Source organism: Chiloscyllium plagiosum, unplaced genomic scaffold (assembly GCF_037043375.1).
Source record: "Chiloscyllium plagiosum isolate Xiang-an unplaced genomic scaffold, Cpla_swu_hap1 HiC_scaffold_45, whole genome shotgun sequence".
In the NCBI taxonomy this organism is placed as follows: domain Eukaryota; kingdom Metazoa; phylum Chordata; class Chondrichthyes; order Orectolobiformes; family Hemiscylliidae; genus Chiloscyllium; species Chiloscyllium plagiosum.
In genome coordinates, this window is record NW_028270183.1 from 88,913,539 (window position 1) to 88,931,702 (window position 18,164).

General features: G+C 41.8%; 1 protein-coding gene across 1 annotated transcript; it reads left to right on the top strand.

The window, feature by feature from the left end:
- Window positions 1-1,421: 1,421 nt before the first annotated feature.
- LOC148136802 (uncharacterized) lies at window positions 1,422-7,832 on the top strand. The gene is made up of 2 exons (XM_087983466.1): window positions 1,422-2,230; window positions 5,184-7,832. Exon 2 carries the CDS (start codon window positions 5,551-5,553, stop codon window positions 6,871-6,873), a length of 1,323 nt encoding a protein of 440 aa, XP_087839592.1. The 5' UTR covers window positions 1,422-2,230; window positions 5,184-5,550; the 3' UTR covers window positions 6,874-7,832.
- The last annotated feature ends 10,332 nt before the right edge of the window (window positions 7,833-18,164 follow it).

Sequence of the window (18,164 nt, forward strand, 5' to 3'; positions counted from 1 at the left end):
ATGAGGCGCTCTTCCTCCAGTGCCTTCAGGGCAGTGAGGGGCAAGTATTCCTACTTGACATCGATGAGGGCTTACTTCATGAGTATTTGCCCTGCCCAAACGTGGGGGAAGTGGATCCAATGTCAATAGGGGAATATTTTAGGACACAGCGATCATTTTATTTTAATGTTCAGGATGATGATCAAGAAAGACATGAAATTATTGAGATTGAAAAAAATTAGTTGACAGAGAGCAGCATTCAATGAGGCAAGAATGAAGGTGGGAGTGTTTGAAACACCAAGTTAGTCAGAAAAAGAAAAAGTCGACAATGGGCTCCCTTCAAACGGGAGACGGTTTGGGTCCAGTCAAGGAATGGTTCCTCAAACCAGAAAGACAAGAGAAACAAACCCAATGCTCCCTGGATTGCAGAGAGGAACAATAGAAGCACATAGAGAGAGTCGGATTGGAAATCAGGAGGAATGCCGCTGGTTCAGAGGGGAGATGGTAGCGCAGGGGGTACTTATGGGATAACTGATACCTAACAGAGACTTGTCCCAGAGACTTCTGTGGGCACCTTATAGTGAGTGTGTTAAAAGTTGGAGTAAGGCAGCTTTGAAACTAAGAAGGCGGTTTATACCTGGAAAAGAAAGTTTTCTGAGAGTAGTTAGGATATACTTGGACGTTTGCAGCTGCATGCTTGCATGAAACATTCAAGAGGGGAGTGGATGAGTATATTGACGAAATATAATGTGTGTGAGGAAAGCAGGAGTTCATTACGCAGTAATGTCTTCAGTTGAAGAGTTGCTGGAAACATGGACGAAATGACATCGTTCTGTGTCGTAAGACTTCTGTGTGATTCAATGTGATTTGCTGAGAATCCTTCAACTCTTATAGCATCCTGTCTCTGTGATGTCCTCGATCCCATGTGATACAGTCCAATCTCTACATTTTCCATCAGCAGATGCACGCCCCCTTATCTCTGTAACTCATGAAGACCATGTAAATCTTCTTTCTCGGTAAACTCCACGAGCCCTTACCATCCTTCCTGTCCATGTAATCTTTCTCAAGTGCTTGCCGTTCTCTTTTTCTCTGTAATTACTCTAGTCCAAACATATCTCCTAATATTTTCAATCTCCTCCAGACGCCACAGTCATCAATGTCACTGACTCCCTCCTGCCCTGACAAATTACATTATCTCTATAACATATCCTGCCATAACAGTGTTCGTATTGTCTACAAATATCTACAACAAGTATAACTCTGCTCAACTCTTTAACTTCCTGCGCCACCTACAAATTTTCGCTGCTTCCTAATCTCCTGCAATTTCTACACAGCCGTGTAACATCCTCTAGTCCGTCCAGCGCTCCCGATTCTATGACCACCTTCTGCCCCAACACATCTCCCCATCTCTTCAGTCTCTGTATATGTGTTCCGTCTGTGGGATATAAATGAATTAATGTTATTTCTGCAAGTATAAATTCTGATACAGAATGGGAATGAGAAAATACATATTCAGCAAAAAGAAAGCATGAGACATGAATACAGAACAATGGTGGATATATGGGCAAACAGGAAAGCATCTGTTTCCCCCTTACACGGGGACACAGGAACAAACCCTAATCAAAGAGGTCAAAGTGGCCTCTGGATGGAAATAGATGCTGATAGAAGAAAAGATATGCTTAATCAATAATCTACAATAGACTGACGTCAAACACCCTTATGGGAGTCAGAGATAAGAGTTTGTCACGGACAAAACAGGATAAACAGAAGTTGTGGGATCAGTCTTAAGGAAATGAGTGACGTAAGCGAAGCAGGGAACAGACAATGGAATAAGGAAAAATATGGGGATTCAAACTGTATAAATTTCGAGAGTTTGTTGGATTTGGTGTGCATTTTCTCATTACCTTACCTGGTATTGAGACAGGGCACCCATCTATAGGTGTAAAAATAAATGGCGGATTCAGATATTTGTCTCGGACTGAAATTATTAAAGTGAGTGAGCTTTTGTTTCTCACAATTGGGGGCTCGTGTCCGGGATTTTCTTCCATCACCGGGGGGAGTGGCTGGCCTTGGACACTGGGAAGACGCGTCCCGTTCCCCATTGAGGAGCGGTCTCGTGTCCCGGTTTGGTCTGCTCCCTTGGGTGACTGGTGTGAATCCTATAAGAGAGACATCTGAATCAGACAGTGATAGGAGCTCGATAGAAAATACAGTGACAAAAGGGGCCAGGCAACTCTGTGCACAGACCAAGGTAAGAAAATTGACTTTTAAGTATTGCCTTGGTGGCCGGGATTGAGTTTTAGTAGTTAATAAGGGACTAACGAAGGAACTCAATATGGCTTGCGCTTTGGGTAAGAAAAAAGCCTCCGGGGAAACAAAGTAAGGAAAAGGCAATGGAAATGGAGGCGGGGTCCCTTACAACATTCCTCCAGAAAGTCCTTTGGGCAGGATGTTGTGGAAATTGGCAAAATAATACTTGTGCAAGGGAGAAAGATGATTAAATATTGTTGCTTTGTATGGACTAAGGACTCCATTCTTCGTCCCGCTGTCTTCTGGCCAAAGTACAGATCGGACGAAGACTGGGTTTGTGAATATCTGAGTTTATATGTCAATGTGCGAAAGAGAGAGAGAGAGAGAGTGTGTGAGAGAGAGAGAGAGAATGAAAAGAGCTGTACAGCTGGTAGGAAGTTTAACCCTTTGTGATTTGGTTTGAGTGAACATTTGTTTGTTGGTGATTGAATGTTTGCGTTTTATTCCCTGGTGCTTGAGTTCCAGGACTGTTTTGAATCTGATTTTTGTTATGGAAATTTAACATGATTTCTTTTAAGGTTAAGGATTCTATTGTGATTATGAAAAAAAAAAGGAATGATAACTCCTGTTCTTTTTACAGATCATGACTGCCTTACTATCAGTTTCTAACTAATCTCTTTTATCTTTACATAAAAGCGATTTATAGAGGACAGTTGAAGTTTCAGTTCAACATTAGATTGTAGTAAAAGCAAAATTCTATGGTTAATATCTGTGACCTTGGATTCAGCCATTGTTCATGCATTAGAAGTTTTTTTTTAAAAAAAAACTTGAGTAGACAAATTCTTTTAAGGCAAGTTCTGATTATTTTACGACTTATAGTATTGTAATTGAGCAATGATTGGTCAGGACTATTTAAGGAAACTAATTCTGGATCTAAATTAAAGGACTAAAACTGGGTAATTACAGTAAATTGCAAAATTGGGAACTGTATGCATTTTGCATTTTGACTATTAAATACTGAAGAAATGAACGTAAATATATATAAATATATTTATAAGTTAGGAACAGGCTTTGAAGGTTAGTCAAGCATGAATTGATGAATTGGTGTTTGAAGTTATGGGGAGCTAGAAATATTGCAATATTTCTTTAAAAAAAAAGAAAAAGGGGAAAAACGTAACGACTTATCCCCTTCGGGAGGTACCCATAGGGGACAAAGAGATTGGGTTTGTAAGTGCCCCCCTCACCAGTGGGGAGGTCAGAACATTTAAAAAGGAAATGGAGGTCCTGGTTGAGGATCCGGTGGGGTTGTCTGAACAAATTGATCAATTTTTGGGGCCCAGTCTGTATACCTGGGCTGAATTAATGTCTATTTTGAATATATTTTTACTGGGGAGGAAAGGGGACTTGTACGAGGAACTGCCATTAAAATATGGGACAGGGAACACCTGATTGGAGATGGGGATGCTGGACAGGGAGAGATGAAGTTTCCCCTCAGAGACCCCCAGTGGGAAAACCAAAACCCGGAGCATAGAGAAGAAATGAGGGAATTGAAAGACCTGATTCTAAAAGGAATAAGAGAGGCAGTTCCGAAGTCACAGAATTTGATTAAAGCCTTTGAAATTAGACAGGAGAAAGATGAGACTCCCTCAGCTTTCTTGCAAAGATTAAGGGACTCAATGCGGAAATACTCTGGAATGAACCCTGAGGACCCAGTGGCACAGGGTCTTTTGAAAGTACATTTTGTGACAAGAGCATGGCCAGACATACAGAGAAAGATACAGAAGATAGAAGGATGGAGTGAAAAACCATTAGATGAATTGTTGAGAGAGGCACAGAAAGTGTTTGTAAAGAGGGAGAGGACAAGGGGGAACATTTGATAGAGGGTTTGAGCGACAGGGGCAGAGATGGAAGTCGCTACAGGCAGGATGCTATTAATGTGGAAAGATAGGGCATTTTAAGCGGGAGTGTCCTGATCTACAAAGGGAAGAAAGGGCAATTCCGCTTATGAATTATGATGAAGAATAGGGGTGTCAGGGGTTCCTGCCCTCAGGGGCCCACCAGGAACCCTTGATAAACTTGAAGGTGGGACCGTGTAGGGAAGAGGTAGTCTCCCTAGTAGATACAGGGCAGCACGGTCATCGTTGAATTTTAAACCAAAGAAAGTAGAAATGTTTACACGGTCAATTACTGTTTCGGGGGTGAAAGGGGAAGGATTTACTGTTCCAGTATTTGAACCTATGATGATAGAAGGTCCTAAGGATAGGATCACAGGGGAACTGCTGTATATCCCTGATATAGGAAGTAACTTACTGGGGAGAGATTTAATTATCCTTTTAGGACTGGAGATTGGAATTCAGGAAGAAGAATTAGTTGTACAACTGGCAATATTGACAGAGGATGCAGAGAGAGAGATAGACCCTATTGTATGGGCTAGAGAAGGGAATCATGGAAAACTACAGATCCCTCCCCTTACAATAAATTTAAAACGGAAAGGGGACGTTGTCTGTGAGCGACAATATCCTATTTCCATAGAAGGTAAACGGGGACTGCAGCCAGTAATTGAGGGACTGATTAGAGATGGTTTGTTGGAGCCATGTATGTCTCCTTATAATACCCCAATTCTACCAGTGCGGAAATCTGATGGAACTTATCGATTGGTGCAGGATTTGAGAACATTAAATCGAATAGTACAGATCAGGCACCCAGTGGTGCCAAACCCCTACATGTTATTAAGTAAGATCCCTCATGATCACAAATGGTTTAGTGTGATAGATTTAAAGGATGCCTTTTGGGCTTGTCCCTTGGTGGAGGAAAGATTTGGGACTATCCCCCTATGAAATCTTATTTGAATTACCTTATCTGGGAACACAGGGAGAATTGCCAATTCCCGAAACTAAAGATTTGTTTTTAAAGAAGTATATACTGGGCTTGTCCTCCTCTTTATCTTTCCTCAGAAAACAGGGTCTATTGGCACAGACTCCGCCCCTTGAATTTGCTGTTCATCCCATCCAGCCAGGAGATTGGGTCTTAATAAAATCATGGACAGAGACTAAGCTGCAGCCAGACTGGGAAGGGCCGTACCAGGCTCTTTTGACTACCGAAACGGCAATAAGGACGGTGGAGAAAGGCTGGACTCACTACATTCGGATCAAAGGGCCAGTGGACCCTCCAGTTGAGGAAGAAGTCTGGACAGCCGAATCAACGCAAGACCCGCTGAAACTCAGACTAAAGAGACTTTGAGTAATTGACTATACAGTGGCGATGCGGGCGCGGGATTATTTCTGTAAGATTGTATATTAAGCCTTTTTGTGTTTTAGCATAATGATCAGAATACTGGGAATGCTTAGAGTTATGATGCTAGCCCTCTTGGTATTAGGATTTTGTCACATATCATTTTCATATGTATTATTAATGGTTCCTGAGTCTGACAATCCACAAGTAATAGACACTGATATATGTAGCTTAGTAAATTGTGGGAATGTAGCTAATCAGAGACAATACCGCAACTCAGAGATACATCCTAAGTCCTATGGGGATGGCCTCGGGGATGGTACCTGGTATAATGGTCTTGTCACAATACACCGGGCCCCCTTCCGACCAGCACGCGATTGTCCCAATAAAAAGTGTAACCCCATATATTTAATGATAAGAAAAACCACATGGCACGGAGCGGTTTTGGGAGGTGGCACTTATGAGGTACAATTAAATGAAACATTTGGGATTGAAATGAAAGAAAATGGGAAGGAGTTTGTGGGCTGTTGTTTTCGAATTAGCATAGGACAGGGAAAATGGGTAGAATTACTGGGTAATGAGATACAACCTTTCACTCCTCCCAATGATCCTACAGTAGTAAAAATTATAGAGGTAAAGGATTTGAAACAGACCATCGAGATAGAGACTGGGTACGGGGATGCAAATGCCTGGGTTGAATGGGTAAAGTATACTGTAAAAAGTCTGAACAAAAGCAATTGCTATGCATGTGCCTCCGGTAGGCCAGTGGCCCAGGTGGTTCCCTTTCCGCTCGGGTGGAAGCGAGACAGGAAGGACATGAAATGTATGATAGCCCTGTATCAGGATGAGACTGCATGGAATGATAGGAATTGTACCTCCCTATCTCTGATGTTCCCTCCCTTGGAGGAGAAAGATGCAAAAGTTCCCCTCACATTTTCCGCCGCAGTTGGAAATCACACGTCATGTGTGCACAGGCGAGGTACGAGTCGGTCGAGAGATTTGGGGGAGCTGAAATTATGTACAGAGATTAAGAATGTTACCGAAACGAAGAAGGGAGGGAACTACTCAGCATTAAAGGTTCCCCGAGCGGATCTGTGGTGGTACTGTGGAGGAAAAATATTGAGACCCACCCTACCTCCGGATTGGAGAGGGATATGCGCAATTGTACAATTGGTAATTCCATTTACCCTGGCATTTGAGAAGGAAAAGATAGTAGGGAAAAAGGGAAGGGGTAAGAGATTACTGTTAGATAATTCTTTTGATGACAGGATTTATCTTGATTCGGTAGGAGTCCCTAGGGGAGTACCTGAATTCAAAGCTCGTAACCAGATTGCAGCAGGCTTTGAGTCAGCTCTCTTTTGGTGGGCAACAATTAATAAAAATGTAGACTGGATAAATTACATTTTTTTATAATCAACAGCGATTTATAAAATTATACAAGAGAGGCGGTTAAAGGAATATCAGAACAGCTTGATGCGACAAGTAGGATGGCATGGGAAAACAGAATAGCCCTTGATATGATTTTAGCAGAGAAAGGGGGTGGTGGTTTTTATCCTTACTTCCCTGATAGTAGTAGTCGGGGTATTGGTGGCCATTGGCTGTTGTGTCATACCCTGTATACGAGGGCTCACCCAGAGGCTGATTGAAACAGCCTTGATGAAACGAATGCCCCTGAGGGGAATCAGACAGAGGAACTTTATCAACTAAATAATAAGGAAATGAGTGAGACTAAGATGGATGAAATCTCTGAAATGATGCTTGCGAATTTTGGGAACAATGTTTAAAAAAAAAGAGACAAAAATGCAGAAGATAACAGATAGTAATGAAAAGAAAAAGGGGAAATTGTGGGATATAAATGAATTAATGTTATTTCTGCAAGTATAAATTCTGATACAGAATGGGAATGAGAAAATACATATTCAGCAAAAAGAAAGCATGAGACATGAATACAGAACAATGGTGGATATATGGGCAAACAGGAAAGCATCTGTTTCCCCCTTACACGGGGACACAGGAACAAACCCTAATCAAAGAGGTCAAAGTGGCCTCTGGATGGAAATAGATGCTGATAGAAGAAAAGATATGCTTAATCAATAATCTACAATAGACTGACGTCAAACACCCTTATGGGAGTCAGAGATAAGAGTTTGTCACGGACAAAACAGGATAAACAGAAGTTGTGGGATCAGTCTTAAGGAAATGAGTGACGTAAGCGAAGCAGGGAACAGACAATGGAATAAGGAAAAATATGGGGATTCAAACTGTATAAATTTCGAGAGTTTGTTGGATTTGGTGTGCATTTTCTCATTACCTTACCTGGTATTGAGACAGGGCACCCATCTATAGGTGTAAAAATAAATGGCGGATTCAGATATTTGTCTCGGACTGAAATTATTAAAGTGAGTGAGCTTTTGTTTCTCACACGTCCCTATCTGTAGGAAAAATCTCCAGCTTCTCCCTATCCCTGTAATCTTTACCAGATGTTAAAACCCTCCATGTATCTCCAACCTTTCATTCGGTTATTCAAATCGCCCAATCTCTGACACCTTCACGAACTGCTTATAACCTCTCTATCTCAGTAAAATCCTCCAAGAAAAGTCACATCGTTTTCAATAGGAACTCTTCTTAATATTTTTTACAGTGCAATTATAAGTGTTCTTTTCTGTCTTCTGCAAGCTCTTGATCTCAAAATCCTCCACCCAGAACGCACCTTGCTTTACATCTAACCTGTTTCAGCAACTCGATCTGCCCATATTCCTGTCACCTTCTCAATAAGGAGAAAGGGGTTTGTGAACTCGGAGCGTTGCAGGTTTGGAGGATGCTATAAATGTGGACGTATTGTAGAAATTAGAGGAATTGCAGAGGAACACTCCAACCACAAGGGATGAACTCGGATTTCACCAGTTTCCTCATTTCCCCTCCCCCCACCTTGTCTCAGTCAAATCAATAGAACTCAGCAGGTTTATCGAATATAAAGGATGTTGCAGAGACTGGCAGCTGTCAGCACAGAGAGAAGATTCTGTGTTTTACCCGATTGGCTGTTGGTTACACGAATAAAAAGTGTTTTTGAGCTGCAAATGCATTGGCCCATTATCGAGCCTGGGATCTGCCTAATCTGAGTGTGGGACTCTGTACTGTGTACACCATGGGCAGAGAGTCTGTGATCTTCAGGATCGGATTTTGGAGCTCAATTCCAGGTTAGGTGAGAACAGCTGAACATGTTCAGACAGGAAAGGGAGCCTGGGACCTTCCTAATTTCATTGTTGGACTCATTTCCGGAATGGACGTGAGAAGCAAAAAATATTTAATGCGCTGGAGTTTGTTCAATTCTGAATGTATTTACCTATTCTGTGTTTGTGTATTTAAGTGATTCTGAACTGAAACAGTCACAACAGAAATAACTCCCCGCAGCCAACAACTCCCAGGTATCAATTCTCGACAAGCAGTCAGCTCAACAGATCCTCAGTTCTCATCTCCTGAAATGTTACAATTTGAAAATAAGATTTAACAGGCATGAATTGATCAGCATCATTGATCAAAACCCGAATCGATAGGTAGTTCACCACCCCTATCACAGAGTGGGTTAAATCGACATCAAGTGCCTGATTCCCCTGTCCCTGTCCACTTTGCACTTTTTTTTCGTGCAGACAAACTTAAAAAAACGTTTTCGTCAGATTTCGTGCAGAGTTTCTCTCCAGAATGCTATTGTAGCCAAAATATTGATATCGTTGCTCCAGCTCACTTATCACATCAAACAAAACCTAAAACTATTCTTGCCTTTGTAATCTCCTTCAGACTCCCTGTAATATCTCTCACTTTTCAAATAACTTCCAATCTTTGGACCCTCCAGCTGTTTTTGTCTCTGGCACTTGTTGTGATCCCTGAATTCCTTCCAAACATGTTAACAAGACCAATGCAATGAGAGCTTTAAAGAGCATGAACCACGCCAGATGTAGCTGTCATTATGGAGATGTGGCTGCAGTGTGACCAAGACTAAGAACTGGGTATTCAATTGTAATCAAACTTTTTACAGGAAGGATAAACAGGCTTAAACAGGTGAGTCGTATTTTGTATAAAAGATGGGATCTGTATTTTTGTGATGCTTATCAATTTACACACTGTTGCTTCCTATCTCTCCCCTCACCCCTGCATATTAATCTGATCAGGTATTGGTAACCTTTGAAAACTTCAGAAAATAGCACAGCAGATGGGAGACCACTCTGTACAATGTCCTCATCAGTTCTATGCGATTACAATTAAACTAAATATTCGTTGCTGATAATTGAACAGTTCAACAGGAAGAAAATGTTCTCGTCCTCTCTATGCAGGTCCTCACAATACGTAGCCACAATCAAGTCTCCTCAGCATCCTCCGTTCCAATCTTTTCTCATCACTGCACTTCCACTTTCACTGAGTAACCAATCTCCTCTGTATTCTCTCCAGTCCACTTGCATTTTTCCATGTGATAGGATGACAAGAATTGCACATATTACTCAAGCTGGAAATTGAGTTATTAATTTAAAGTTCCAACATCAGCTTCTCGCTTTTATATTGTTTTGCTTTGCTTCCAGTTATATGTTTTGTTCTTCCTGCTCTTATGTTCTGCACTTTGGCTGACAGAGACATTTGTTGCCTGAACGAGATTATCGATGTATCCAGCTACTTTCAGGGTTCTGCTCTAGTACCTTGCCTTGCACTTCTCTGAGTTGTTTGCTCAATTCAACTGGACCCTGTAATTTCTGTTTTTAAATAGTATGCCATGTGATTTATTGTCAAATTCAAGTAAGTCACATCAAAAAAGAAGTCACTGCCTCAAACCGTCACATTCAGCTCAATTACATATGGTCTTCCTTGAACAAATTTAGGCCGACTGTTGTGAAGTCCCTGAGAGTTCCTCTGTGACCATTTTTCCTGTGTCTCAGAATTCCAGCCTCGCCTATTCAGTCAGTCGCTTGCTCCACAGTAAATGAAGCTCCTGTGTCGACCGTTCTCCAGTCCTGCGGCACTACTCCTGCTTCCAGTGAAGATTATATAATGATGGTCTCTATAAGGCAGGGAATTTTTCCTGGTTTCGTTTAACAGCCTGTAACATTGTGTTAGGTCCATTTAAGGATGTGAGTCTACATTATAATTAACCCGCTCCATAGGTTTACATCTTCCAACATTTCATGCTACCTCCGTCTTTTACCTGAGACAGTGAGGGGCCGAAACCATCTCATGATCTGGTCAAGTCTCATTTGAGTCGAATTTCATTGAGTGTTAATCTCCACAAAAAATGCATTTTTTTTTCATGGCGCTATCCCATATCTGCCAGGTAAACCACCTTCCCTGCACCCCGTCTGGGATTTCTCTCATTTGACACAAGCCGATTTTTTTTTTTTGCTTTTGTCATAACAATGCCCACTGCCTGGATATCCCAGCATTAACCGGCGCTCCCTTTTAGAGGTGCCAACTTTTTAAAAAGTCATTAAGCTCTTGGACTGACAATCTAGAACTGTCTTAGAAATGGCAGGGATGGAAAAGTAGGGCTCCACTTTGTGCATCAGCCCTTCAGGTTCTGGAGAATGGCATGGTGCACGAGAGAGTCATGATCGTCCTCCAGGACTGGAAGGGACTCCATGACACCAGGCATGTTAGCTTTGTCTAAAGTTGACCCCTGGGTCAGTGATGTGTCTCCCTCTGGGTGATTGCCCAGCAATGTAGGAAGGAGGTTAGTGACCTTTTGCACTCCACCAGATTAAGTGCCACAATCTGCATTATGTGAACTCATACTCAATCTATCTCTGTTACTGCGCCAACACCACCAAGTCTTATGTTCACCCAATCACAATGAATGCAGAACTTTCTTTAATTCACTCTCTGACCGCGCCCATGCTCCACTCCCCAAATTTGACACAATACGTCTTCTCCTTTTCCCCAACTGTACCAGCACTAACAGCTGTACCAACAACTGCACTCCCCAATACCTCTTGGCAATTCTCACATTCTAGAAGTAACCATCCCTTAATATGGCAGGATGAACCAAGAGGGATAGGGGAAGACGATCATTTTGCTCCTCACCCCCGAACAGGGAAAGGATCCTGACCAGAACAACCACAAGAAGCTGACTGACGGTGTCCATGATCCCTAGCTCGTATCTGAGACGACAATTGACAAAATGTGCTAGGCTCTGTGACTGACTGTGGAGACTGATACCAAGCTTCCTTGTTTTTTTTTTTTTTATCTATGCTACCGAGCAAGACAATACAGCAGGAGTGTGATTCTGGTAGCTCTGCCTGAACGGAAACACTGCTGAAGACAGGTGAGGCAAGACAAAGATTCTGCAAACATTCAAGACAGCTCAGAATGGATGTGCAAAGACACACAGTGAGTAGCACAGCGGTGCAGTCCATGAGCTGGTTGTGTATCCTTGAGCACAGTGTCCTTGCAGCAGCATTGCCATGAGAGTTCGTAGTTCACCCTAAGCATGCAATATTGTAGTACTGAAGCCTACTGTCAGTGAGTCGGAGATGTACAGTGTTTTTTTCTTTTAGATTAGATTAGATTAGATTAGATTACAGTGTGGAAACAGGCCCTTCGGCCCAACAAGTCCACACCGACCCGCCGAAGCGAAACCCACCCATACCCCTACATTTACCCCTTACCTAACACTACGGGCAATTTAGTATGGCCAATTCACCTGGCCCTGCACATCTTTTTGGATGGTGGGAGGAAACTGGAGCACCCGGAGGAAACCCACGCAGACACGGGGAGAACGTGCAAACTTCACACAGTCAGTCGCCTGAGGCGGGAATTGAACCCGGGTCTCTGGCGCTGTGAGGCAGCAGTGCTAACCACTGTGCCACCGTGCCGCCCATATGGTGGCATGGTGAGGCTGGCATTTGGCAGATTCCAGCATTAATGGGTGTTGGGTACCCAACACCTGTCTGTGTAGTGTCCCCCCGAGACCAGTGTCCAAGATAGAAGTCCACAATAGCGATGGGAAAGATGGAATCACCAGTTGTTCGCTCTGAATTTCATATCAAGTTCTCCATGTTGAGTTTTCCGACAGTGAGAGCGATGATTTGAAGCAGCTAATTGATGAGGAGAGATCTACATTCAGTCAGCATCCCGCCACCTGCTTGGTCAAATCTTGTCTCTGAGAGCAGAGCAACACACGAGCAAGTACATTTCATCCCAGCAAGCCTGCACTGACACACGATGCCTTTCTAAAGTTAAAAAGAAAGCTCTGTCATTCTATTCACTGCCTACTCATCTTGTGTAAAGATACGTCTTAAACGCTGCTATTTTACCATCTTCTGCTTTATCAGGCACTTTCACATTCTGCCTGGAAAAGTTAAAAGAACTTGCTTATTAAAAATCTTTCAAAGATTTCCTCTTATACCTAAAACGTATGGTTCCTAGCAATTGATATTTCCACTCAGGATTGAAGACTCTAACTGTCCGTCCATTTTATGCCTCCGATAATTTTGTCAAAATCTATCAGGTAGCCCCTTAGCCACTGATGCCCAGTGCAAACGAACCAAGTTTGTCCAATTTCATCTTATGGCTAATGCCAAGACTACTTTCTGGTAAACCTTTTCCATGCCTTCTCTAGCACGCCCACTGGCAAAGGGTACTTCCCACAAAATTCCAAACGTGGCCAAATTATATTTCTGTACTGCTGCAATATGAACTGCCAATTTCTATACTGCATGTTCTGTTAGATGTCCCCAAGCATTCTTGAAAACCGTTTCCACCCATGTTGTCACTTTCAGGAAACTACAAGCCTGTACAATTGGATCCCATCCGCTGCTAATGCGAAAAATATATTTTTCCATCTACTGCATACTTCTCCATTGTCTTGGACGTTTTAAAATGCATCCTCTCGCAATTGTCCAGATTAAATTACATCTGCCTTTTCTCCTTCCAGGTTTCCAGCCATTCTACATATACAGCTGTATTCTCTGGCAATCATCCTCATGATCCGCAACTCCCCCAATCTATTCAGAGATATCCAGTCACAAAAACAACCTTCCATCACTACTCTGTCTTCTATGATCAACCACTTTTGTATCCACATTACTGACTGATTGCTGATCCCATTTGACTTCACCTTTTGTATGAGCATGCCATTAAAAAAATCAAATCCCTTGCTAACGTCCATATGGCCAGCATCCAGCCCCATTCCCCTATCCATCAACTTTCTCAATGAATTCATTCAGACTTGAGAGATATAATCCTCCACACACAAGGTGATGGTGCCTAATACCAACAAGTCCAGATTTTTCCAAATATGAGTCAGACTCATCTCCAGGAACCTTCTCTCGTAATTTTCCTGCTAGTGACGGAAGGGTTACTGACTTGACATTTCTTGGATAATCCGTGTTGCGTACCGACAACCATTGAGCAACATTAGTACTCTCCAGTTCTCTTGAAACTTTCCTGTGACTGAAGAGTATGCAAAGAGTCTGCGCCAGCAATTTGCTCACTCGGTCCCTCAAGTATTCTTGTATTGATCCCTTCTTGTTCGAGAAACTTGCCGACCATAATGTTTTTTATTCAAAATTCCGATCATTATTCTCTTATTTATATTGAAATGCTGTACAATACTGACACATCGCACTCCGGACTCTCTATCTACCATGTCGTTCTCCTTTGAGAATGCCAAAAAAGCATTCATTAAGGACTTAACCAACTCCCTCTATTAATTTCCTCCTTTGTTCTTAAATGGATTTACTATTTTCTGGCCACTATCTTAATCCTGATAAACGGTTTTGGGATTTTCCTTAATGCTTTATGACAAAGATATGTCATAAAGGCACCCTAACTGCTTGTTTGTGTTTTTAGTTTTCTTCTTCTTTTTGTCAAGGCTGTCTTCATTTTCCAAACTCTTAGCTGTGGCTTCTTTATCTTTTTGACTGAGCTCACAATTTTTCTTGTCAGCAAATGTTGCCAAATCATTCCATCCTTATCACATTGCTGCGATGACCGGATCACATGTTCCTAAATGCAGTAACACCGAGAATGGTCTGATGAGCTCCTTAGACAATTCTCCCAGATTCATCACTACATTGATTCAAAATCATCTGCAATTGTTTCCCTCGCACCGATGAGACACTTGATAGTTTTTCATGCTCTCGTATATTTCTAACACGCTTTGTTAAACTACACTAGATGGCGTTCTGTCATATCACACTTCCTCTCTGGCCAAAAGCAAAGTAAGGAAATAGGTCAGAGCCTGTAATTTCCTCACTCTTCTCTGCTCCAATGTCTTATATTCTTATGGTCTTATATCATTTTAAGATATAGATCATTCAGAACTGGAGATCTGGTCACTTTTTAGTCTGCCAAAACTTTGAAATCTTCCTCAACCTCTATCATTCCGCTCTAGGATCACACTGTCACTCTTCTTGAACCCAGGAACTGCTTCTCCAATCTGAAGACTGACATGAAGTATATGTTTAATATTTTCTCTGGCTCCGTGGACCAGTTGCCTCTTTGATCCCTAACAGGTCCCATTCTTTCCGTTGTTAGCTTCTTCCCCTTTATATGCCAATTGAATACGATGGGCTTCTTACTATTCTTAGCCACTAATGTTTTATCACGACTCCTTTTTGCTCTTCTAATGACCTAAGTTCAGCACTGCCCGTTCTACACTCTTCTCGGGGCTCCATTGTTCTGCTCACTGTATACCTGCGGAAAGCTTCTCTTTACTGTTTTACTCCATGCCGAAAATTTTCAAACTTCCATGGTTCTTTGTGTTTATTTTCCTAAATTTGATCTTAGTTTGTGACATGTTCGGCCCAAACTCTCATTACTTCCATTTTGTGCATGAACACCCCGACCCCACCCGACCACACACTGTTCTACGACTGTTTTAATGAAAAGTAGCTGGACCCAAACTACTTTGGCCTGATCATGTCTTATTTGTAATAAACTCAGTCTCCCAAGCCAAAAAAAAATAATTTTGAATAAAGTTGTTTTTTGGCCTATCCTTAAAAAAGTTAAAACGCATGAGTCGCAGTCATTGGTCCGATAATACTCTGTCAATCCTGTCTCGAGCACCTGTTTGGCATCGTTTCCCACAGCTATGGCCAGCACAGCAATGAATCTTGTTGAATCTTCTACATGTTGATACAAAAAAATATTCGCAATAAGTTTCAACATATTTTTCCCATTTTAAAAACACATGACTGATCCAATAAATTTTGGGAATTGAAACGCATAATTAGAATTACCCTCTTATTGTTTTGTTTACAATTCTGTATTTTCTTCCAACTGGGGGTCTATAATATGTCCCTTGCAATGTAACTTACATCTTTTTGTTCTGATCTCAATCCATGAAGTCTAATTTGAAGGTCCTCCAATGATTTTGTCCCTCATGACTGTAGCAATTGACTCCTTAATTAATTAAACAACGTCATATCCTGCTTATATGCTTATGCCACAAAATATTGAGTTGAAATCCTGACGTCCTTTATCAACATCTCACATAGGAAAAAGTCACAATTTCAGATGTCAATCTATTCCCTTACAAAATCGGCCTGACCTGTGATATTCCCAGCATTTAGGCAATGACATCCATCGTGGAATATCACACGAGGAACAGTCTGTACCTCGGCGATCTCTGATTCACTGTTAACTATCAGGATTCCCAATCTATGAATTAAAACTGCAACTTTGAGACTGTAAAAAACAATTTAAAAAAAAATCATCAGCTTATTTTAAATTGATGCATCAAATGCAACTTTCCCTTATCGAGCAAACACCTCCACAGACCATGAGTCTCTGGTGATTAATGCCCTGATCACTGTGCAGCAGCAACAACCTAAGTAATAGCAGCATTATTTGTGTCTCTCCCTAAGAGCATGCGCTGCCAGTGATGCTGTGGGCTGTGAAGAGTCCAGGCTCACACTGACCCTTTGCCAACAGAGATTACATTATACTCCATTTTCCACTTTTCAGCCTAGCTCTGCAGCTTATCTACGTGACTTTGTTACCAACAACATTCTTTGTCATTATCGAGAACTCGACCAACCTGTGTCTCATCCACAAATTTACTAGCCCATCTTTCTATGCTCTCATCCACGTCATTTATTTAAATGACAAATAACAGTTGACCAAAAACCGATTCTTGCGGAACCCCACTCGTCACTGAAGTCCAGGATGAATACTTTCCATTAACGACGAAATTCCATCTTTTTTCATCAAGCTAATTTCTGATCCAAACTACTGAATCACCCTCAATCCTATGCCGACATATAATGAACAGTAGCCTACCGTGGGAGCATCTTACTGAAATGCACAGACATAACATCAACTGCTTTACCCTCACCACTGTTTGATCATCTTCTCAGTGAACTCAATAAGATGAGTGAGGCGCGACATTAACTTCACAAAACCGTGTTGCGTATTCCTAAACAACTTATTCTTCACTCGATAATTAGAAATCCTCTCTCCTGTACCATTTCCAACATGTTATCCACAACTGAAGTAAGTCTCAACGGTTTATAGTTTCCAGATTTGGCTCTACTCCCCTTCTTGAACAAGGGAATAACATTTGCTATCCTTCAGTCTTCTGGCACTAGTCCTTCAGAAAATGACAACACAAAAAAAAAGTCAAAGTCTTGGCAATCTCTTCCCTGGCTTCCCAGAGAATCCTAGGATAACTCCCATCGGGCCCAGAGGATTTATCCATTTTACACTTTCCTGAATTGTTAACACCTCTTCTAATAAGACTCAATCCTATCTAGTCAATTAGCCTGCACCTCAGTATTCTCGTCGAACACATTGTCTTTTCCTTGTGTGCATACTGATAAAAAGTGTTAATTTTATCAGTATCTCATCTATATTCATGCACAACTTCCCACTCGTGTGCTTGATTGTCCCTAATCTTACTCTAGTCATTAATTTATTCCTGCTATCTATATGGGTAGCCTTAGGGTTCTCCTTCATCCTATTCGTCAAATAATTCTCATGATCTCTCCTGGGTGTTCTTCACTCTGTCTCCAGGTCTTTCCTGGCGAACCTCAAACTCTCAAGCTCCCTAACTGAGCCATCACATCTCATCCTAACATAAGCGTCCTTCTTCCTCTTGAAGAGAGATTCAACCGCCTTCTTAAACCACTGCTCCCGCGCTGGAGAACGTTTTCCCTGCATGATTGGTATTCACTGATCAAGGACCCGCAGTAGCTGGTCCATTCCCTGCAGTTTCCTTCCTCATCCTATTCATCCTATATCTTGCCCAACCGCTTCCTGATTGTCTTTTCCATAGCTGTAACACATTCCTTGCGATATATACTCATCCCTCTCCATCACTAGAGCAAACATTACCAAATTGTGGTCACTATCACCAAAGTGCCAACCGACGTCCGAATCTAACACCTGAGAGTTTTCATTGCACAGTACCAAATGTAACCTTGTTGGCCTATCTACATTCTGTGTAAGAATAATTTCCTGCACACACTGGAAAAGAAAACTGCCCATCGAAGGTGTTTGTACCATAGTATTCCCGTCAATATTTGGAAAGTGAAAGGCCCCCATTACAAATATTCTATCACTCTCGCTCCTACCGAGGATATTTTTTGCTTTCCGATCCTCTGCATGTCTGAACTATTCGGAGGCCTATAGAAAACCTATATCAATGTAACCACTTCTTTCCTGTTTCTAATCTCAACCCATACTACCTCATTCGGGGATCCTCAAATTTCATTTCTGCAACC

Coding starts and splice junctions, on each gene's coding strand:
- LOC148136802 (XM_087983466.1), top strand. CDS start 5,551: ATGATCAGAATACTGGGAATGCTTAGAGTTATGATGCTAGCCCTCTTG.